The sequence below is a fragment of the Raphanus sativus genome, unplaced genomic scaffold, assembly GCF_000801105.2.
Source record: "Raphanus sativus cultivar WK10039 unplaced genomic scaffold, ASM80110v3 Scaffold0710, whole genome shotgun sequence".
NCBI lineage: Eukaryota > Viridiplantae > Streptophyta > Magnoliopsida > Brassicales > Brassicaceae > Raphanus > Raphanus sativus.
Window position 1 is genome coordinate 9,272 of NW_026616026.1, and position 16,229 is coordinate 25,500.

The following is a 16,229-nucleotide window of genomic DNA, read 5'->3' on the forward strand; positions in this document are numbered from 1 at the left end:
TGAATCCTAAACCCAAACCATATACCCTAAACCCAAACTCTAAACCCAGACCCTAAACCCAAACAATATACCCAAACCATATACTCTAAATCCAAACCCTAATCCTAAACCTTAAGCCCTAAACCCAAACTTTTATCCATTACGTGACTATACTATACATATTGTGGTATGGAATATTCGACACATCCACAAACTTTGTATATATGAAATTCTCTAAAATTTCCTTATATATATATAGAGAGATGATGAGCGGCGACGGTGTTGGAGGACAAAACAATGTAACTGATGAAGTAATGAGTAAGGATCAGGAATTAGAGAATGAGATACAAATTGCAAAAGAAAAGAAAAAGAAATATATCATACTATACTATAATTTAAAATAGTACAACATAATGCATACTGTTTATCTTTTCCACTAATTCTATAGATTCGCTGTTTTTTGGTCCACATATATTGGAAAGTAACAAAATAGTAAATCCATACAATTATATGAAGAAAAGATCAGACGATCACTTGTTGGATATGCTAATTATATGTCGTATAAAGTAAGTTTCATAAAACTTGTAAATATTCATTCAATTCAATATAATTGGAAGAAAATAATTTTATAAGAATGAGAACAACAATAAAAGTGAAAGTGGGAATGAGACTTATTATATATAATAATATTTAAAGAGGTCAGTGACCTATGGATTGTTATATTTTAAACTGCAAAGGAATTTGCTGAAACATCGGATCTGGCCAGTGGGCTCGTACAAGAAAACCCCATGTTCGGCCTCATATCATTGTCAGTTTCAGTTTTTGACATTTAAAGGGAGGTTGACCCAAAAAAAGTTAAAAAAAAAACAATGGGGAAAACAAATAAGATATTAGATGCATGTAGTTAATATTTCTTAAGATCAAAGCTTTCTACTTCGAAAATAAGAAGACGTTACCAGGTATTGACAAATATTACCATTGAGCAATGAGCATAATCCCGAATTGGATTAAATGCTTAATGTAAATTTTTTAACGGTGCTTTTGTTTGCAGTTAAATGTTCTACGTGAGAAAATAAAGAAATAACGCGTGAGCATTAGGATTAATATGATTGTAGCATCCAGTCACAACCACATGGCACAACATGATCTCTCATGACCACATGACCACATGGCATAATCCGAGTTCGTTATATAGTTTAAGAAAAATAAAAGATTTATTTGAAAAAACAACAATCATTTGCATAGTTGGAGGTTTTGACCCAAAAAGCAAAACTTGTTTTAAGATCTAAACCCCACAACACATACTCCTTCCATTTTAACTGTCATTTTCTTCTTCTTTCTCTTCTTCAGTTCAATAGAGACATAATAGGATGGGGAAAGGAAACGCATATGTACTCGCATATGTGTTACTATTAATGTATATGTCGTCTCAAATCGAGTGCACCAGCCAAGTGCACGCCCTGAGCCGCCTCTACCTTTCAAAGCGAGGAGTGGGTTCCTCCATGGACAAAACCCATTTCAAGGCAGTTAAGGGTTTGAAACCGTCTTCGCTCCCGAGTGTTGTTCACCAAAAGGAGTTAAGAAAGAGAGATCTCATACGGAGATTGCCCGGGCAACCTCCAGTTGATTTCGATCAGTATGGTGGCTATGTCACTGTCAACGAATCCGCGGGACGTTCCTTTTTCTACTATTTCGTGGAAGCCTCCTCCAGCATTAAGGATTCTTCTCCTCTGTTTTTGTGGCTCAACGGAGGTACTTTCTATTCTATTATCTTCACACCAATATCTACATATCTTTTCTTGAGTCACACTTATTTATTATCTCGGTTCATATATAAGTATATATATTTAAAGAAGAGAAAAGAGTCCAGTTCCCCAATGCGAGTTTATGAATAATTATTTAGGTACATTTAGAAAGACAAAAGAAAGATGAACAAGAATGTTAGTTTGATCTCGACTATTTCAGAGACTAACCTTTCCTATGTGTTTATTAATCAATGAAATCATTTTATATGATTTCCACAATATAATAACTGTGGCGTACTAACATCGGTAGTATTCTATAAGTATACTTTCTATAAGTACCTTAAAATACATGTATATGAAAAGTATAAGAAAGTATAAGAAGGAGAATAAAATTTTTAAAGGGTTTTAAAAATAAAATATATTCATAAGAAACTCACTCACATATCTGTTCATGGATAAACTTATTTTATTTATACACTAAAATTTAATTAAAAACTAAAATATAACATAATATTTTGACATTAAAACTCTAAGAAACTCTACTGGTGCTTTAAAAGACACTCCACAATAAAAATCGAAAGAAAAAGACAACTTGGATAAAATGATTTGCCTTTTTAATTGGGTTTCAGATGTCACATGCTACTGAGTAGATTTGCCTTTTTCATTGGGTTGCACAGCTCTACTTACAAGTTATTTTAGCCACTACGTTATTTATATAGTTGGATATAGTACATTTTTAAAAGAAAGACTAAAATATTACTAGCAGAGGATGATAAATATAGATCAGCACTTATTTAGCTCTCTATAACAAAATCTAGTTTATGGTTACAAAGACTGTATGTGTGATTCCTTTGTTTTTCTTTTCCGCCATGCATGTGTGATTAATATATAAATTTGTTGGTAAAATAAACAGGACCAGGATGCTCGTCACTGGCGTATGGAGCATTACAAGAGCTTGGACCATTCAGAGTGCACAGCGACGGCAAAACGCTCTTCAGAAACCGATACGCATGGAACAATGCTGCAAACGTGTTGTTCTTAGAATCCCCAGCAGGAGTGGGATTCTCTTACACCAACACAACGTCGGATCTCGAGAAGCCCGGGGACAGGAACACTGCATCCGATAACTACATCTTTTTAGTCAATTGGCTTGAGAGGTTCCCGGAGTTCAAAGGCAGGGACTTGTACATTGGCGGTGAGAGCTACGCCGGCCACTATGTTCCCCAGCTAGCCCATACTATCCTTGTCCATCACCCGAGGAGCTTCCTCAATCTCAAGGGCATTTTGATAGGAAACGCGGTGATCAACGACGAGACCGACTTGATTGGCATGTACGACTTTTTCGAGAGTCACGGGTTGATCTCCGAGGATTCTTTGGTCCAACTCAAGAATAACTGCGATCTCAAGACTGAGTCTGCGAGCGTGGTGATGACCGAGGAGTGCGCGGTAGTGTCGGACCAAATAGACATGAATACATATTATCTAGACATATACAACATATATGCTCCCTTATGCCGCAACTCCACGCTCACTCGCAGGCCCAAAAGAGGAACCACTATACAAAACTTTGACCCGTGCAGCGACAATTACGTGCAGGCCTACCTGAACAGACACGAGGTTCAGGTAGCCCTGCACGCGAACGGTACGAGGCTGCCTTATGAATGGATGCCATGCAGCAGTGTGATAAAGAAGTGGAATGATAGTCCCACCACAGTCATTCCTCTGATCAAGGAGCTGATGGGGAAGGGCCTCCGCGTCTGGGTGTTCAGCGGAGATATGGACGGGAGAATCCCGGTCACATCCACCAAATACTCGCTCAAGAAGATGAATCTAACAGCCAAGACGGCTTGGCATCCGTGGTACCTAGATGGAGAGGTGGGAGGATACACTGAGGAGTACAAAGGGAAGTTGACTTTTGCAACCGTGAGAGGGGCTGGTCATCAAGTTCCTAGCTTCCAGCCAAAACGATCTCTTTCACTCTTCATTCACTTCCTCAATGACACTTCTCTCCCTGACACCTCCCGTTACTGAGTATTCCTCCATCTGATAACTGTTAAATTATTTTCTTAATTAGCTTCTTTTTTTTTAATCCTCACATCCATTCTTTATCTATTCAATAACTTTAAATGTCAATATTTGTTGTTGCAATCTATCTCTCTACTATTTATCACGCCCACATCTTCTAAACTACTAAGATGACACATTCTATTAATCATCTTCGGTTACTTACTTCTCTCGCGAAGAGAAGAAAAAACACTAACTGGTGCCATACAACAATCCTCCTAATAACCTACATTAAACCGGTTATTATCATTTGTATGTTCATAACCCACCAACTTATACTTCCACAAGTACATTTTCACACAATAAAAACTACTTTGTCCAAGCATTACATTAGCCACATAAACCAAACCGGATTTTAATACCAAAAAAAACAACATTACACCAATAAAACATACCACCACCATCTCTGTTTAGTTCATGTTGGTTGAAGTGCAACCTCATCATCTGGGAGGAAGGAGCCTCGGAGCGTCAGAAGCCTCCGGCCATTCAGAAAACCCCGGAACATGATTGAACTCAGCTGCGTAAACTTGTAGAGAGCGTTCCGTATTGTACTAGTCGTTGACATACTGACAAAAATCAATGTTCAGCTTCCTACAAACCGCTAACAAGTGAGAACACGGATACTTGTAAAGTTGCCACATCCCACAACTGCAAACCCTATCAATACGATGAACGACAAATCTCTTGTTATTATCTCCATCCGCGACAACAACTTGAAACCTCTCTCCGGTATTGTCTAGTGGCAGCACATCATATCTTCCCTTATTGTACTCTCCAAGCTTTGTCATGACATGTTTAGCATACTTGTTGTCTCCACTGTTTAGAAGCTCACGTTGGGATATGAAAAGCTCTGCCAGGTGATCGAAGATTAGCAAGACGCAAGTTGTGATGGGGAGATCAAGGGTATGGTTTATGAAACCGTAAGTGGCAAAGATCAAGTTTGTCTCCATGATACCAAATCTCAGCCCGCCATCATCATGAGCCAGAGCCCATTTCTGACGAGGTATTTTCTCTAACCACTTCCGCGCCTCTGGATCCATCTCCTCGATTTTCTTTAAGTAGTAATCGAAACTCGAAACGCACACCGTGGATCCAGCCTTATAGACAAACTCCGTCATGAGATTGTTACGGAAAGCTTCGTAAAACTCGAAGCAAAGATGCCTGAGACAGAAGCGGTGTTGCGCCCACCGACACTCAGGCTCGTTGACAACCGTAACAATGTCAGGATCCATAGTCGTTATTAGACAAAGACCTTCCCTCTGCGTTGCTTTCTTTCTGATGCACGCGAAGAACCAACGCCAAGAATCGGCAGACGACTTTTCTTAAGAAACAACAAGCGCAAACGCTAGCGGGAAGAGTTTGCATCATTATCATCTTGCCGAGGACGCTTTCGCGCGCGTCACCTGATTTGCTAAGGAAGGAGCATTAACAACAGGTGTGACCTCTAAATAAAACTCCAGATTGTTGATGGAAAGGTGGTAAGTTGGGACCTCGAGCATGGTCTCGAGACTAGAATCATCCACAACGGGCAGACGGATATACTTAACCAGAGGTTGTTGAACAATGGAAGGGTATCTACCAATCACATCTATCTTGAACTTACCCTTGTCAAATCCAGTGACTCGATGCAGATCATCTAACAATTTAGGTAAACTGGTTTTCCTCTCAACTCTGATCACTCTTGGACTTGATCCTCCTTCGTAGAGTGGACCATCAGGGCCATCTTTAATACACCCGTTCCAGTAACAGAACACTGGTACCTTTCTTGTCTCCATGAAAACCTTCAGAAAAAAAAAAATTCAAAAATATATGAAATTAATTAGACCATGGAACATAACAATAAATGAAAAAGCTTTGTACAATACAAGGTGAATATATATTTAAAAAAAAAAAAGATAAAACCCTAACTGTTGATCAGAAAGAAAAGAAAGATAAACCCTAACTTTTAAAGGCGGGAAAGGTCAACGAGGAAAATAATTATGGAACAAAATATATCCAAAGCCAAGAGATCGTGTGATCTGAGAAACCCTAAAAGCTCAATTTCATTTTGATGATGACAGTAGCTAGCAAGTAGGAACACTACAATGTAGTACTAAGGAATGGAAGTAAACAATAAAGAGTAAAAAGCTCACACTTTGCAGATAAGTGTTTTTTTTAGTTGCTTTAACCGGAAAACCAGTTCCTCCGCCGTTTGGTTTTCGATAAATTTCGTTTGGGGAGGAGTAGAGGAAGACACTCTCTACTGCGATATGACGTTTGGTTTTAAACACTATTTAGTATTGTATATTTCTTTGGGTAACTTTACTTGGTGTTTAAAAAAAAAAAATAGTAACTTTACTTGACGCCGAAAATAGGCCCATTGGGCTTTCTTGAAGACGCTTTAGTTCGCGATTCTACAGTTTTCTTCCCCGACGAAGACGAAGAAAGAAGATAACGAAACACACTGACACACGAAAGCATGAACGGAGCTTCGCTCTGCAATTCCCTCCTGCTCCATTCTCGCTTCAAATCACCGTGTTCAATCCCTTCCTCTTCTTCTCCTTATCTGATTTCTCCCTGCTTCACAACCTCTGCGTACATCTCATTTCCTCGAGCAGTCGTTGTCAAAAGGAGTGATGGGTTTCGTCCGCCCGCTGTAAACAAACGTAGAAGCAGTACAGAAGAGGATGTAGAAGAAGAAGAAGAAGAGGATGAAGAAGATTGGGATGAGTTTGATGAAGATGGAGACGAAGACGAAGACGAAGGAGAGTTCTTGCCAATGGATAAGATGAAACAATGGCTAGAGAAGAAGCCACGCGGGTTCGGCGTTGGCAAAAAGTACGAGACTTCAATAGAAGACAAGCTCCTCGAGGAGATTGAGCAGAGCTGGAAAGCTCAAGCTGCTAATCTCAACAACCTCAAGACCAACGATCCTCTCAAACGCGACCATAATAATAATAATAATAATAATAATCTCATCAAAGGTTTCGCCTTTTTTATTTCTTTCTTTCTTCCTGTTTTGATCAAAATCTCAATTTTATCTGCTTTTTGAATTTTGATTATGTTATATACATAGGTGAAACTCAAAGTGGGTACCGTGTTCGTGTGACCAATCTTCCTAAGAAGAAGAATGTTCACAGAGATCTCAAGGCGGCTTTTAAAGAAGTGAGTGGGGTGTTGAACATAGCACCGGCTGTGTCTGGGAATAAGAAGACTAAAGATCCTGTCTGTAAAGGGTTCGCTCTTGTTGATTTCAAAACCGGGGTTGATGCTAACAGGTATGAGAGTGAGACTCTTCTGCTGTTTTTTTTTGCTTGTAAAACTAGCGGTCCTATCTTTGGTGTGATGAGGTTGTTGTTTCCTTAGGTTTGTGGAGCAATTCGATGGACAGAGGTTGTCATTTGGGAAGGTTGTGAAGCAGATAAAATGTCAGGTTGTGGAGTTTGCTGCTTCGAACCAATCAGTTTCTGAGGAGCTACGCTCGGATACCGTCTTTGAGGAGCTTCCTTTTCCTGGTTTTGAGGCAGTTTCTAGTGTTGATGTTGTGGAAGAAGATGCTTCTGTGGATTCGTGGGAAGATGAGTCATCAGATGATTCAGACAAAGATGTAGATGAAGTGGAAGAAGAAGAAGAATGTATCATAGAATCTCCCAAAGTACAAACCAATGTAAGGTCTAAGAAACAAGCTGTGAAGCGAGAGACTAGAGAACAGGAGGAGTTAGAGACACCTTTAGTTTCATTCCAGGCACTGAATAAACCCGAGGAAGCTGTGGCAGAAGCACATGTGGATGATGATGATGATGATGAACATGATAGGTCTGATGAAGAAGAGGAAGTTGCTGAAGAGAATCTTGAACCTCTGAATAGTTCAGTGTCATCCTTAGATGAGGAAAGGATTGAGAGAATCCGTAGGCTGGAGCTGAAGCTTCTAGGTAGAGAAAAAGTATTGGGTGGAGGAGCTGTCTCTGATAAACCAGAAGCAAAAACTGGTGGTAGAGTGGAAGGAGAGAAGAAGAAGGAGAAGAAGAAGAAGAAGAAAAAGATTCTTGTGAAAGGGAAGAAGTCCTCAACCATAGAGATTCCTGGATCTTCAAAGAGGTGAAAAAAGCATACAGAAATCTTTGTGGTTAAAAAAAAAGTAACAATGTTAATAGATTCTTTTTACTTGACTGATTGATTTTCTGGTAAAATTACGATTTTCACAGGTTAAAGATGAAGGAGAAGGCTCTGTTAACTGGGGTCTTAGTCAAGTATGCAGCAAAAGCTGCTTCAACCTCAAATGATGAATGAGATCACTAGGAGCAGAGTGAATATTTGAAGTGTTTAGTCTCATCATGTCTTCTTTTGACGTTTCAATTCATGGATATTGTCCTTAGGAATGCATCACGGATGCGCATGCGCATGCATGCTCAAGCTAACTTGGGTACAGATCTCTGTGGTTTAGAATCCTTTTGGACCCCTTTCTCTTATATGGTTTGTGTTTTATTATAGATATGTTGAAAGTCAAGTGTGGGTTAAAAGATAACAGAGAGAGATGTGAGTTTTTTCCTTATCACCTAAAAATATTTAAACAATGTCAGAATAGTCTTCTCATTTTCAACCTATCAAACTTAGTATTATCTATCCGCTTTAGCTCCCTCAACCGCAGAACCACCACCATTTTGGCCTTGGCCTTTTTACAACCTTTCCACCATTTCCCTTTTTAAGTTCTCAACCTTCTTCTTTGTACACTCCCACTTTGAGAAACGAGAGACTCTATCGAGCTACAAAAAATTTTGAGGTCTCTCAATTTAAGAATGTTGACGGTTGTTGGAGTTGCTTCGGAAAGCTTTGGTATAAGGAAAAAAACAAAGAGACAGAAGCTCCGTACTGATTAGTGATTTCATGAATATTTTTCTGCTTCTGCGACAATTAACAATTTATAGTAGAGTCACAAACCAATAAAATAGCAAGCCAAAAGCATATTTAGCCTCCTTGAGGAATGTAGAGGCCCTTTGAACAATCAAATCTAATATTTACTGTCGACAATGGTCTTAAGATGAACTACAACAGTACAACTACACTGATCAATTTTTATGAGATTTACAACGATGTTTGCACCTTGTTGGTGGCGCACGAACGAGTCTCACCCTAAAACCCACCTCCCAAAACTAACCCACTGTTCACCAGAGCATAAAAGGATACGAGTCTCTGAAACTGATTATAACCAATACATTGTCCAGACTTGGCTGACTAATTTTAATTTCCAACCATATGATATGAGCAGTATTGCAACCTAGTAACATACTATTAAGACATCTATTTATGTCTTTTACTTCTCTTGAGTGGTGGTAACTAGTTTCATCCCAACAGATTTCAGACACAAGATCAACTAAAACTAGTTGGAGGAGACAAAACCAATATGCTTCAAACTAAAGCCAATACCAAAGCCACAAAAAACAACACTAAACTACAACACAACGGTTCCCAAACATTTGATGTACTTGATCATCTCTCAAAAACCACCAATTATAGCAATGAGACAAAGCTGCTTTTAAGTTTAATCTATTACATTTATTAGCTCCTATCAAGACGGAACCAAAAGAAAGAAAAAAAAAATCGAAACCTTGCTTTCGAATCAATCACTCAAGAACAACTTTAGCACCAAGAGCCTTGAGCTTCTCAACAATCTTCTCACCTTCTTCCTTAGAAACACCAGCTTTCAAAACCGAAGGAGTCTTCTCCACCAACTCCTTCGCTTCCTTAAGACCCAAATCAGTAAAGCTCCTCACCTCCTTAATAATCTTGATCTTCCCAGACGCTTCGAAACCCTCAAGCTTGACCTCAAACACAGTCTTCTCCACTTTAGCTTCTTCACTCGCACCACCACCACCACCGGTTTGACCCTGAGCGATCCCGACGGCGCCTCCAGCTCCGGGTTCATAACGGCAACGGTCGGTATCTCCGTGATGCCTCTCTTCTTCATTATAATCGCGCCGAGCTCCGAGATTTCCGACAGTGTCAGAGACGAGATCTCGTCGACGAGGCGGAACACGCGGTCCGTCGGCGGGCTTCGGTGTTCCGTCGGATCGAATGTGGCGGGATCGTAGTCGGTCGGGAGCTTCCTCTGATCTATTTCTACTTCTTCTTCTTCATCTTCATCTTGTTTTCTCGCCGGTTGTCCGAAACTCCGGCGAGTGGTGATAAGAGAGGCGAGTGGTGGAGATAGCTTGTTCGATAAGTGTTGTCTGAATCTGAGGATCAAACTCATCTTTTGGCGATCGGAGCTCTTCTTCTATCAAATGTAATGTGGGGGGTTTTGGGGACGTTCGTCTGAGGAAGAACCCTAAAGGAGGCGTTGCGAAGTCTGACGATCAGATCAACGTCGAAAAGCCCATTTATTATTTTAAGCCCACTATGTCTCAATTTGGGCCAACTAAACTTGAGTGATGGTGATGATACACCATAATAGTTTTAAATATTTAGAAAGTGTTATTTGTTTATATGTTATTTGTTTATATATATATATATATTTTAAACTGATATTTGTTTATATATTTTAACTGGTTTTAAAATGCAGATATACAGATTTTCAATCTAACATGAATCTTAATTAGCATTGATAAATCTAAAGTTTTTCTTCAGATTTGAGTAATTGTTTTTTAACAAATAAATCTATACAAATTCATTCAAATTTATTAGTAAATCCGATGATTAAATAGTACTTAATTTCAATTAGAATTTATAGATCAATAAATCAATAACATATAATTTTAATGTGGATTTTAAAAACATAGAATCAATAACACATAATTTTAATGTGGATTTTAAAATCATAAATCAATAACAACTGTATTTAGTTTGGATTTTTTTTTTTGGCTAAATTGTAAATATCATATATATGAAGAAAGATTTTACAAAGGCAAGATCTAAGCTTGACACATCTTGGCAAAAAAAGAATAAAAACAAGATGAATCAAAAACATCCAAACACTTGGACAGCATTAGCTAAGACAGTTATCTAAACCATAAAACCATTAGGGAGTTGAACTGTTTCCTGGCTCTCTTGGAAGAAATGATGTTCCTCAACTCCCTATCTAAACTCCTGAAAACACTAGAAGATGGCAGAGTAGCATTGTTGTGAATCAGGTTATTTCTTTGCTTCCAGATGTGAAAAACCAGCGCTTGAGTTGCTAGCTTTCGTAAGAGGACCCTCTTCCTCGTGCTCGCTCCTCGTATCCAAGATAAGAGCTCAGACCAATCAGCAAACATCTGCGACGGAGGATTGCATCTTGCGAAGACTTGAGCCCAAACATCATTGGTATATTGACATGAAAGAAACAGATGGTCTCTGGTTTCCGAGAATGCTGAACAGAGCGGGCATGTCACCGGTACCGCCAGCCCCCATCATGACAGCCTGGTCCTTGTTGGCAACCTGTCGTAGTTGGTCACCCACATCATGTAAGCATGCTTAGGTACCGCCCCTTTGAACCAGACGACGTCACACCACGGTTGGTTTGGTTGTCTTGGCCTTAGGAGCTCCCAAGTAGCTCTGGAATCAAAAACATTCAAAGGAAAATCAGCAGCTTTCCATTCAAATACATCAACAGCATCATGAACAAGAGGAAGAGAGATAGTAGTTAAAAAGCAGTGTAAATCGACTTCTATTCTTTAGTTTGGATTTCTAAATCTATTAAAATACAATAATCAAATAACTTCCATTTAGTTTTAATCTATTCTGATTCTGAAAAGGTAGATGCCTGGATGGTATTATTAAGATCATTTGGACCTGAAGGTAGATGCATGGATGGTATTATTGGGGATCATTTGGACCTGAAACATTGGGGATAGACTAGTTTACCGGATAATGTATCAAGTTTTTGTAGCTGAAGAAAAGCACTCTTATGTGCTATACAAATGTTTGGGGTCTTAGTTTATCGACATGTTACATATGAAGGGGATTCTCAAAGATGATTAAGCAAAGAAATGTTTAATATTCATTTGCTAAATTGTATCATCTTTGGACAGTCAAATTTTGCTTGTATTTTAGCCAAAAAGACAATCTAATGGATATTTCTATAGAGATTGTAATCACCAGCCTATATGGTTAACTCCAAATTTGTATTCGAATATTCAACTTTCAGTATAAAATATATTCTAACTTTATATAAAAAGATTTTTCAAAAGATATGTAATAAGTTATTTTCAGTAAAGCATTATAAGTGATCAAAAGTCAAAAAATATGATATATAAATCTTCAAAATACTTCCAAGGAAAAAGACATTTAACCAATTGAAATAGATTTCATACCAATCTAATATATGCAGCTGGTATAGTAGAGCGATAAACCAAACAAGAATTGCAACTAGATGCTGTTGGGCTCACTTGAAGCAAGACCCTCCAAAAATAGGCGTATGCCAATTTGCATGGAGAGCACACGGTATTCTTTAGTAAAAGGCGAAAGAATAGTTCGCTTTGTGCTCACCACATGGCTGCGTGGTTTGGAACAAAGAGCTAAGGCCATTTCTTATACGCGTCTCTCCCTTGTAACTAGCTCCCAGCTTCCCGATGTGGGATGTTGTAATCCGTTCTTTTACTCCTTTCTATTTACCACTTTCGTTTTCCTATTTGTTTCATTTTAGTCCCTTTATTTTATTTGATAGAAAGAAAACCCCATTTCAGTTCCAATTACATATCCCTTTTCTTATTGAAGTTCATTATATCTATTTAATCCCACTGTCAATCTCATCTTCATCCTCACACATCTCTTCTGATTGAAGTCTTTGATTACAAATGTTTCGTTTTGTCAGGTATATTGATATCTTCATTTACTCTCATCTCATGCGTAATCTTGTATATATTGGTGGATTTGGTGCTCTGCATAATGTATAGTTGATAAATGATTTTAACCTTTTCCAGTTAGACTTGGACAACGATAGTGAGTGTATGCTTGTTTCTTAATTTGGGACCCATAATTCATGTGATAACTTGCAAGACATGAAGCTACTAGACAAACTTGGAGCAGATGAAAAGTAAGCTCCCACATCATGATCTCCTCCAAGTGAACTGATCAAGTCCATAAATTCCGCTTAACTGAAAAAGCTTTTACTACCTAACACTAAGCCTGAGCCTACGTTGCAGTGTTACTGTTAGTGACAGGAGTAAGGCAAAGCAGGAGAGCAGTGCTGAGAACTGAGAATGGAAAAGTGATAATGTATTCATCCAGTAGTGATATATTGTAATAAAGTGAAGGTTCTGCATCTAAACTGAATGGGGCGGGTTAATACTAGGATAGAAATATGCTATTGGAGAAATAAGTTACAATTCACCAAAATGCATGTCACGTTTCAAAATAGACACGAACCCTGACACGACTAAGCTGATTCGGTCGACAACTTGTCTAAAAGAAAAAGAGATAAATTGCATCGCAGAGAAGTTCCAGAGAATAACATTCTGACTACAATTATCCAGAGAGAAGAGTTTCTTTTTAGTTTTGATCCGCAAAAGGCCAATTATGACCACAAGAGTAAGAATCAGCAAGAGGCCAAACCGGTTTCTCATCGCTGCTACCGTTTTGGAAGACACGCTATGGCCTGGAGAATCTTCTTCCTTGGACCCTGCATTGAATCAATGGTGTGGTACCAAAAGTTCAAAACGCATCTGCTAAAAGAAGAGTGATCAAATCTTTAATTGTTTTAGATCCATATATAAAGAAATGTACCATTGGTATGATGAGATCTTTTAGATCACTTTCTTTCATCTGCTTTATTGTCGTCATGTCCACCTATTGTCAATAGTAGCCAAGCTCAGATAACAAATTAATCATCATTTTTCATAGAAACTGCATCTGACTGTATCTGCTTCTATTGAAATGCCACAACATGAAAAGCACAAAACTAGCGTAAAAAGCCACTTACTTCCTCTCTCTTAAAGGCAAGGAAGTATTTTCCAAGTCCTAGTGAATTTAGAAAGCTCTCTACTGTTAGAGGCTCTTCCATCTGTTTATAGCACCAAGCAGACATATACATGACATATTATAACCAAGTGATTTTAGAGCATAATGCAGAAGGGTAAATGTTAAAGGAGACTCGAACAGCGTACAGAAAGAAAATGACATTCATAATTGAGAAGAAGAAAACAAGATCTTACCGGGAAGGGACTGTTCTGCATCATACTTCCAAGTGGAGGGAGCTGACTCAAAGGAGGTAACGGATGAGGGTTTGGTACCGGAGGAGGTAGCATTGTCCTAGAAAGGGTAATGCCACTTCCTGGTGCTTGATTATTTACTACACCTCTAACTGCATACGGTGATGGTCTCACATCATCAACCATCCTGCTTCGTCCATGGAAATCATCAATGTTCCTTGGTGGAGGAGAACCCCTGGAAGAACCTACGTAGCTTCCTCCAGGATTCCTAGAAGGAGAAAACCCTCGAGAAGAACCCATGTAGCTGCTTCCCACATTTCTAGTTGGGGACAGAGCTCTAGAGCCACTAGTGAAGCTTCTGGGGTTCCTTGACGGTGATAGATCCCTTGGAGGGCTAATAATCCTTCCAGTCGTTCTTGGAGGAGGTGATAGATCCCCTGGATGGCGGCCAAACATTCTTCCAGCATTTCTCGGAGGTGATGGATCCCTAGAACCACCAGTGAAGCTTCTGGTGTTCCTGGGTGGTGAAAGAGCCCTCGGAGTGCCGCTGATACTTCCAGAGTTTCTTGGTGGCGATATATCCCTTGGATGGCTAAATATTCTACCACCACTTCTTTGCGGTGATAGATGATCCCTATGATGGCTAATCATCCTTCCAGCATTTCTTGGTGGCGACATATTCCTTGAATGGCTAATCATTCTTCCAGAGCTTCTTGGCGGTGATAAATCCCTAGAACCACCAGTGAAGCTTCTGGTGCTCCTTGGCGGTGAAAGAGCCCTTGGAGTGCCACTCATACTTCCAGCATTTCTTGGTGGCGACCGACCCCTGGAAGTACTCATAAGCCTCTCTGGAGATCTCCGTCGTATATCCTCCCGGGTCCATGGAGAGTAAGCACTGCTTGATGAAAGCAGATGAGAAGGACCACGAGCAGTTCTTGATGGAGGTAACGGATCATCCCTCGGGTCAGACATACGAGGTCGAGTATCAAAGCTACGAGGAAGCTGCTCACTCTTGGACTTGGAGAGCAGCTTTTCACGAAGATCCACAGTGCTACCTTCCTCGCTCTGAGCTCGTCTCTGTGCATTTTTTTGCAACAGCTTGAAACGTAGATCATTTTGGTTGATCTGCAAATCTTCGAAACATAAGAGTGATGGGTCAGAAAATCAGCAAAAGATGCAAGTGTGTATCCATCCAGAAATTCATATATCTATACCATTTCCACTGAAACTTGCTTCCCCTCTTTGCCTACACAAAACAAAGAAGAGAAAACACCGTATCTCTCAGTGATTGCCTAAAGTCCCAAAACACCTTAGCATAACCCATTTTTCCCAACCCCATGAATCCAAACAAAGGGACCAACTTTTCATCAACAACAATAGAGACACCACAAGTTAAGAAGCGCCTTAGATTCAATACACAAATAAGAAGGAAAAAGGAAACACCTTTTACTGACCGCATCACTTCCGTAAGCAGACACATCAAACTGGTTCCCCAGTCTTTCTTTGACAGACCGCTTGGTCCCAACTCTAGGCAACTCATCTATATCAGTCCCATCTCGACTCACCACCTGCCAAAAGATATGCTCAGCTCATTAAACCATACCATCATTTCTAGACTCTCAAAAAGCCCTAACATACACGCACCAAATCAAGCTACACCTCTCACAAATAACGAGAGCAATACATCTAGCTAGTGGGATGCAACAAAAAGTAATGAGAAGAAAGGTACCTGGCCGCTACGACCTAGAGTAATAGTGACCCTACTCCGCCTAGAAGCTTCTGACATTTTGAGAACGAAACCCTACGAAATCCAAACAAACCAAGGCAACACAATCACCTCCTTTAAACCCTAGCCATATAGAGTCGATTCCACTCAAAAATCAGAGACAGAGAGAGTGTGTGTGTATGTGTGATAATCGAAAGATACGATTACTCAGGGGGTATTACCGTATGCGATAAGATACCGAGAAATTTTGCGGAAAATAAAAATCGGGAAGTTAACAGCTCGCCGGAGACGAAGACGTTCGCCTTTGGAAGCTGCGCTGTGCCGAACCGAGAGAGACGGGGACCTGACTCATTTGGTGGCTTCCCCTTCACACATCAACTTCAATTTATTTACGATTTGCCCCTCGGATTTAGACTGTCTTTTAACATTTGACACCTAACTTGATTTATGATCTATTATGTCCACCTTTTTACTAGGCCATTTCTTTTTTTTAAGTTGATAACTGTTTTCTAATTATTTTTTACCTTCTTTTTTTACAAAAATTAAATATGTGTTGGCAATTTTTAATTGGAGGGTTAATCTATGAAAACTTTTTATTGATTCATGGACAAA

General features: G+C 39.4%; 5 protein-coding genes and 1 non-coding gene across 6 annotated transcripts; 2 read left to right on the forward strand and 4 right to left on the reverse strand.

Moving 5' to 3' along the window:
- Positions 1–1,291: 1,291 nt before the first annotated feature.
- LOC130502842 (serine carboxypeptidase-like 40) lies at positions 1,292–3,988 on the forward strand. Its single transcript, XM_056997583.1, has 2 exons — positions 1,292–1,731; positions 2,638–3,988. The coding sequence occupies exons 1-2, from the start codon at positions 1,350–1,352 to the stop codon at positions 3,753–3,755; spliced, it is 1,500 nt and encodes a 499-aa protein (XP_056853563.1). The 5' UTR covers positions 1,292–1,349; the 3' UTR covers positions 3,756–3,988.
- A 7-nt stretch (positions 3,989–3,995) lies between these two features.
- On the reverse strand, positions 3,996–6,048 carry LOC130502843 (uncharacterized). Its single transcript, XM_056997584.1, has 2 exons — positions 5,921–6,048; positions 3,996–5,569 (listed from the first exon to the last, which is right to left on the reverse strand). The coding sequence occupies exon 2, from the start codon at positions 5,018–5,020 to the stop codon at positions 4,340–4,342; it is 681 nt and encodes a 226-aa protein (XP_056853564.1). The 5' UTR covers positions 5,021–5,569; positions 5,921–6,048; the 3' UTR covers positions 3,996–4,339.
- A 149-nt stretch (positions 6,049–6,197) lies between these two features.
- LOC130502844 (protein IFH1-like) lies at positions 6,198–8,274 on the forward strand. The gene is made up of 4 exons (XM_056997585.1): positions 6,198–6,751; positions 6,844–7,045; positions 7,134–7,865; positions 7,973–8,274. Exons 1-4 carry the CDS (start codon positions 6,247–6,249, stop codon positions 8,055–8,057), a joined length of 1,524 nt encoding a protein of 507 aa, XP_056853565.1. The 5' UTR covers positions 6,198–6,246; the 3' UTR covers positions 8,058–8,274.
- Positions 8,275–9,154: 880 nt separating this feature from the next.
- Positions 9,155–10,100, reverse strand: LOC108814874 (uncharacterized). The gene is given in 2 exon segments (XM_018587513.2): positions 9,155–9,687; positions 9,690–10,100. Coding segments are annotated over 2 exon segments (627 nt in total). The 5' UTR covers positions 10,018–10,100; the 3' UTR covers positions 9,155–9,388.
- Positions 10,101–12,123: 2,023 nt separating this feature from the next.
- Positions 12,124–12,239, reverse strand: LOC130502845 (U5 spliceosomal RNA). The gene has a single exon (XR_008940477.1). It is a non-coding gene; the product is annotated as a U5 spliceosomal RNA (small nuclear RNA).
- A 790-nt stretch (positions 12,240–13,029) lies between these two features.
- LOC108814097 (uncharacterized) lies at positions 13,030–15,995 on the reverse strand. Its single transcript, XM_018586589.2, has 8 exons — positions 15,839–15,995; positions 15,621–15,692; positions 15,335–15,459; positions 15,106–15,137; positions 13,895–15,024; positions 13,663–13,743; positions 13,467–13,529; positions 13,030–13,362 (listed from the first exon to the last, which is right to left on the reverse strand). The coding sequence occupies exons 2-8, from the start codon at positions 15,675–15,677 to the stop codon at positions 13,312–13,314; spliced, it is 1,539 nt and encodes a 512-aa protein (XP_018442091.2). The 5' UTR covers positions 15,678–15,692; positions 15,839–15,995; the 3' UTR covers positions 13,030–13,311.
- Positions 15,996–16,229: the final 234 nt, after the last annotated feature.

Coding starts and splice junctions, on each gene's coding strand:
- LOC130502842 (XM_056997583.1), top strand. CDS start 1,350: ATGGGGAAAGGAAACGCATATGTACTCGCATATGTGTTACTATTAATG. Junction 1,732..2,637: donor GTTTTTGTGGCTCAACGGAG/GTACTTTCTATT, acceptor TAAAATAAACAG/GACCAGGATGCTCGTCACTG.
- LOC130502843 (XM_056997584.1), bottom strand. CDS start 5,020: ATGGATCCTGACATTGTTACGGTTGTCAACGAGCCTGAGTGTCGGTGG.
- LOC130502844 (XM_056997585.1), top strand. CDS start 6,247: ATGAACGGAGCTTCGCTCTGCAATTCCCTCCTGCTCCATTCTCGCTTC. Junction 6,752..6,843: donor TAATAATAATCTCATCAAAG/GTTTCGCCTTTT, acceptor TTATATACATAG/GTGAAACTCAAAGTGGGTAC. Junction 7,866..7,972: donor ATTCCTGGATCTTCAAAGAG/GTGAAAAAAGCA, acceptor CGATTTTCACAG/GTTAAAGATGAAGGAGAAGG.
- LOC108814097 (XM_018586589.2), bottom strand. CDS start 15,677: ATGTCAGAAGCTTCTAGGCGGAGTAGGGTCACTATTACTCTAGGTCGT. Junction 15,025..15,105: donor AGCAAGTTTCAGTGGAAATG/GTATAGATATAT, acceptor TATGTTTCGAAG/ATTTGCAGATCAACCAAAAT. Junction 13,363..13,466: donor AAGATCTCATCATACCAATG/GTACATTTCTTT, acceptor GATTCAATGCAG/GGTCCAAGGAAGAAGATTCT.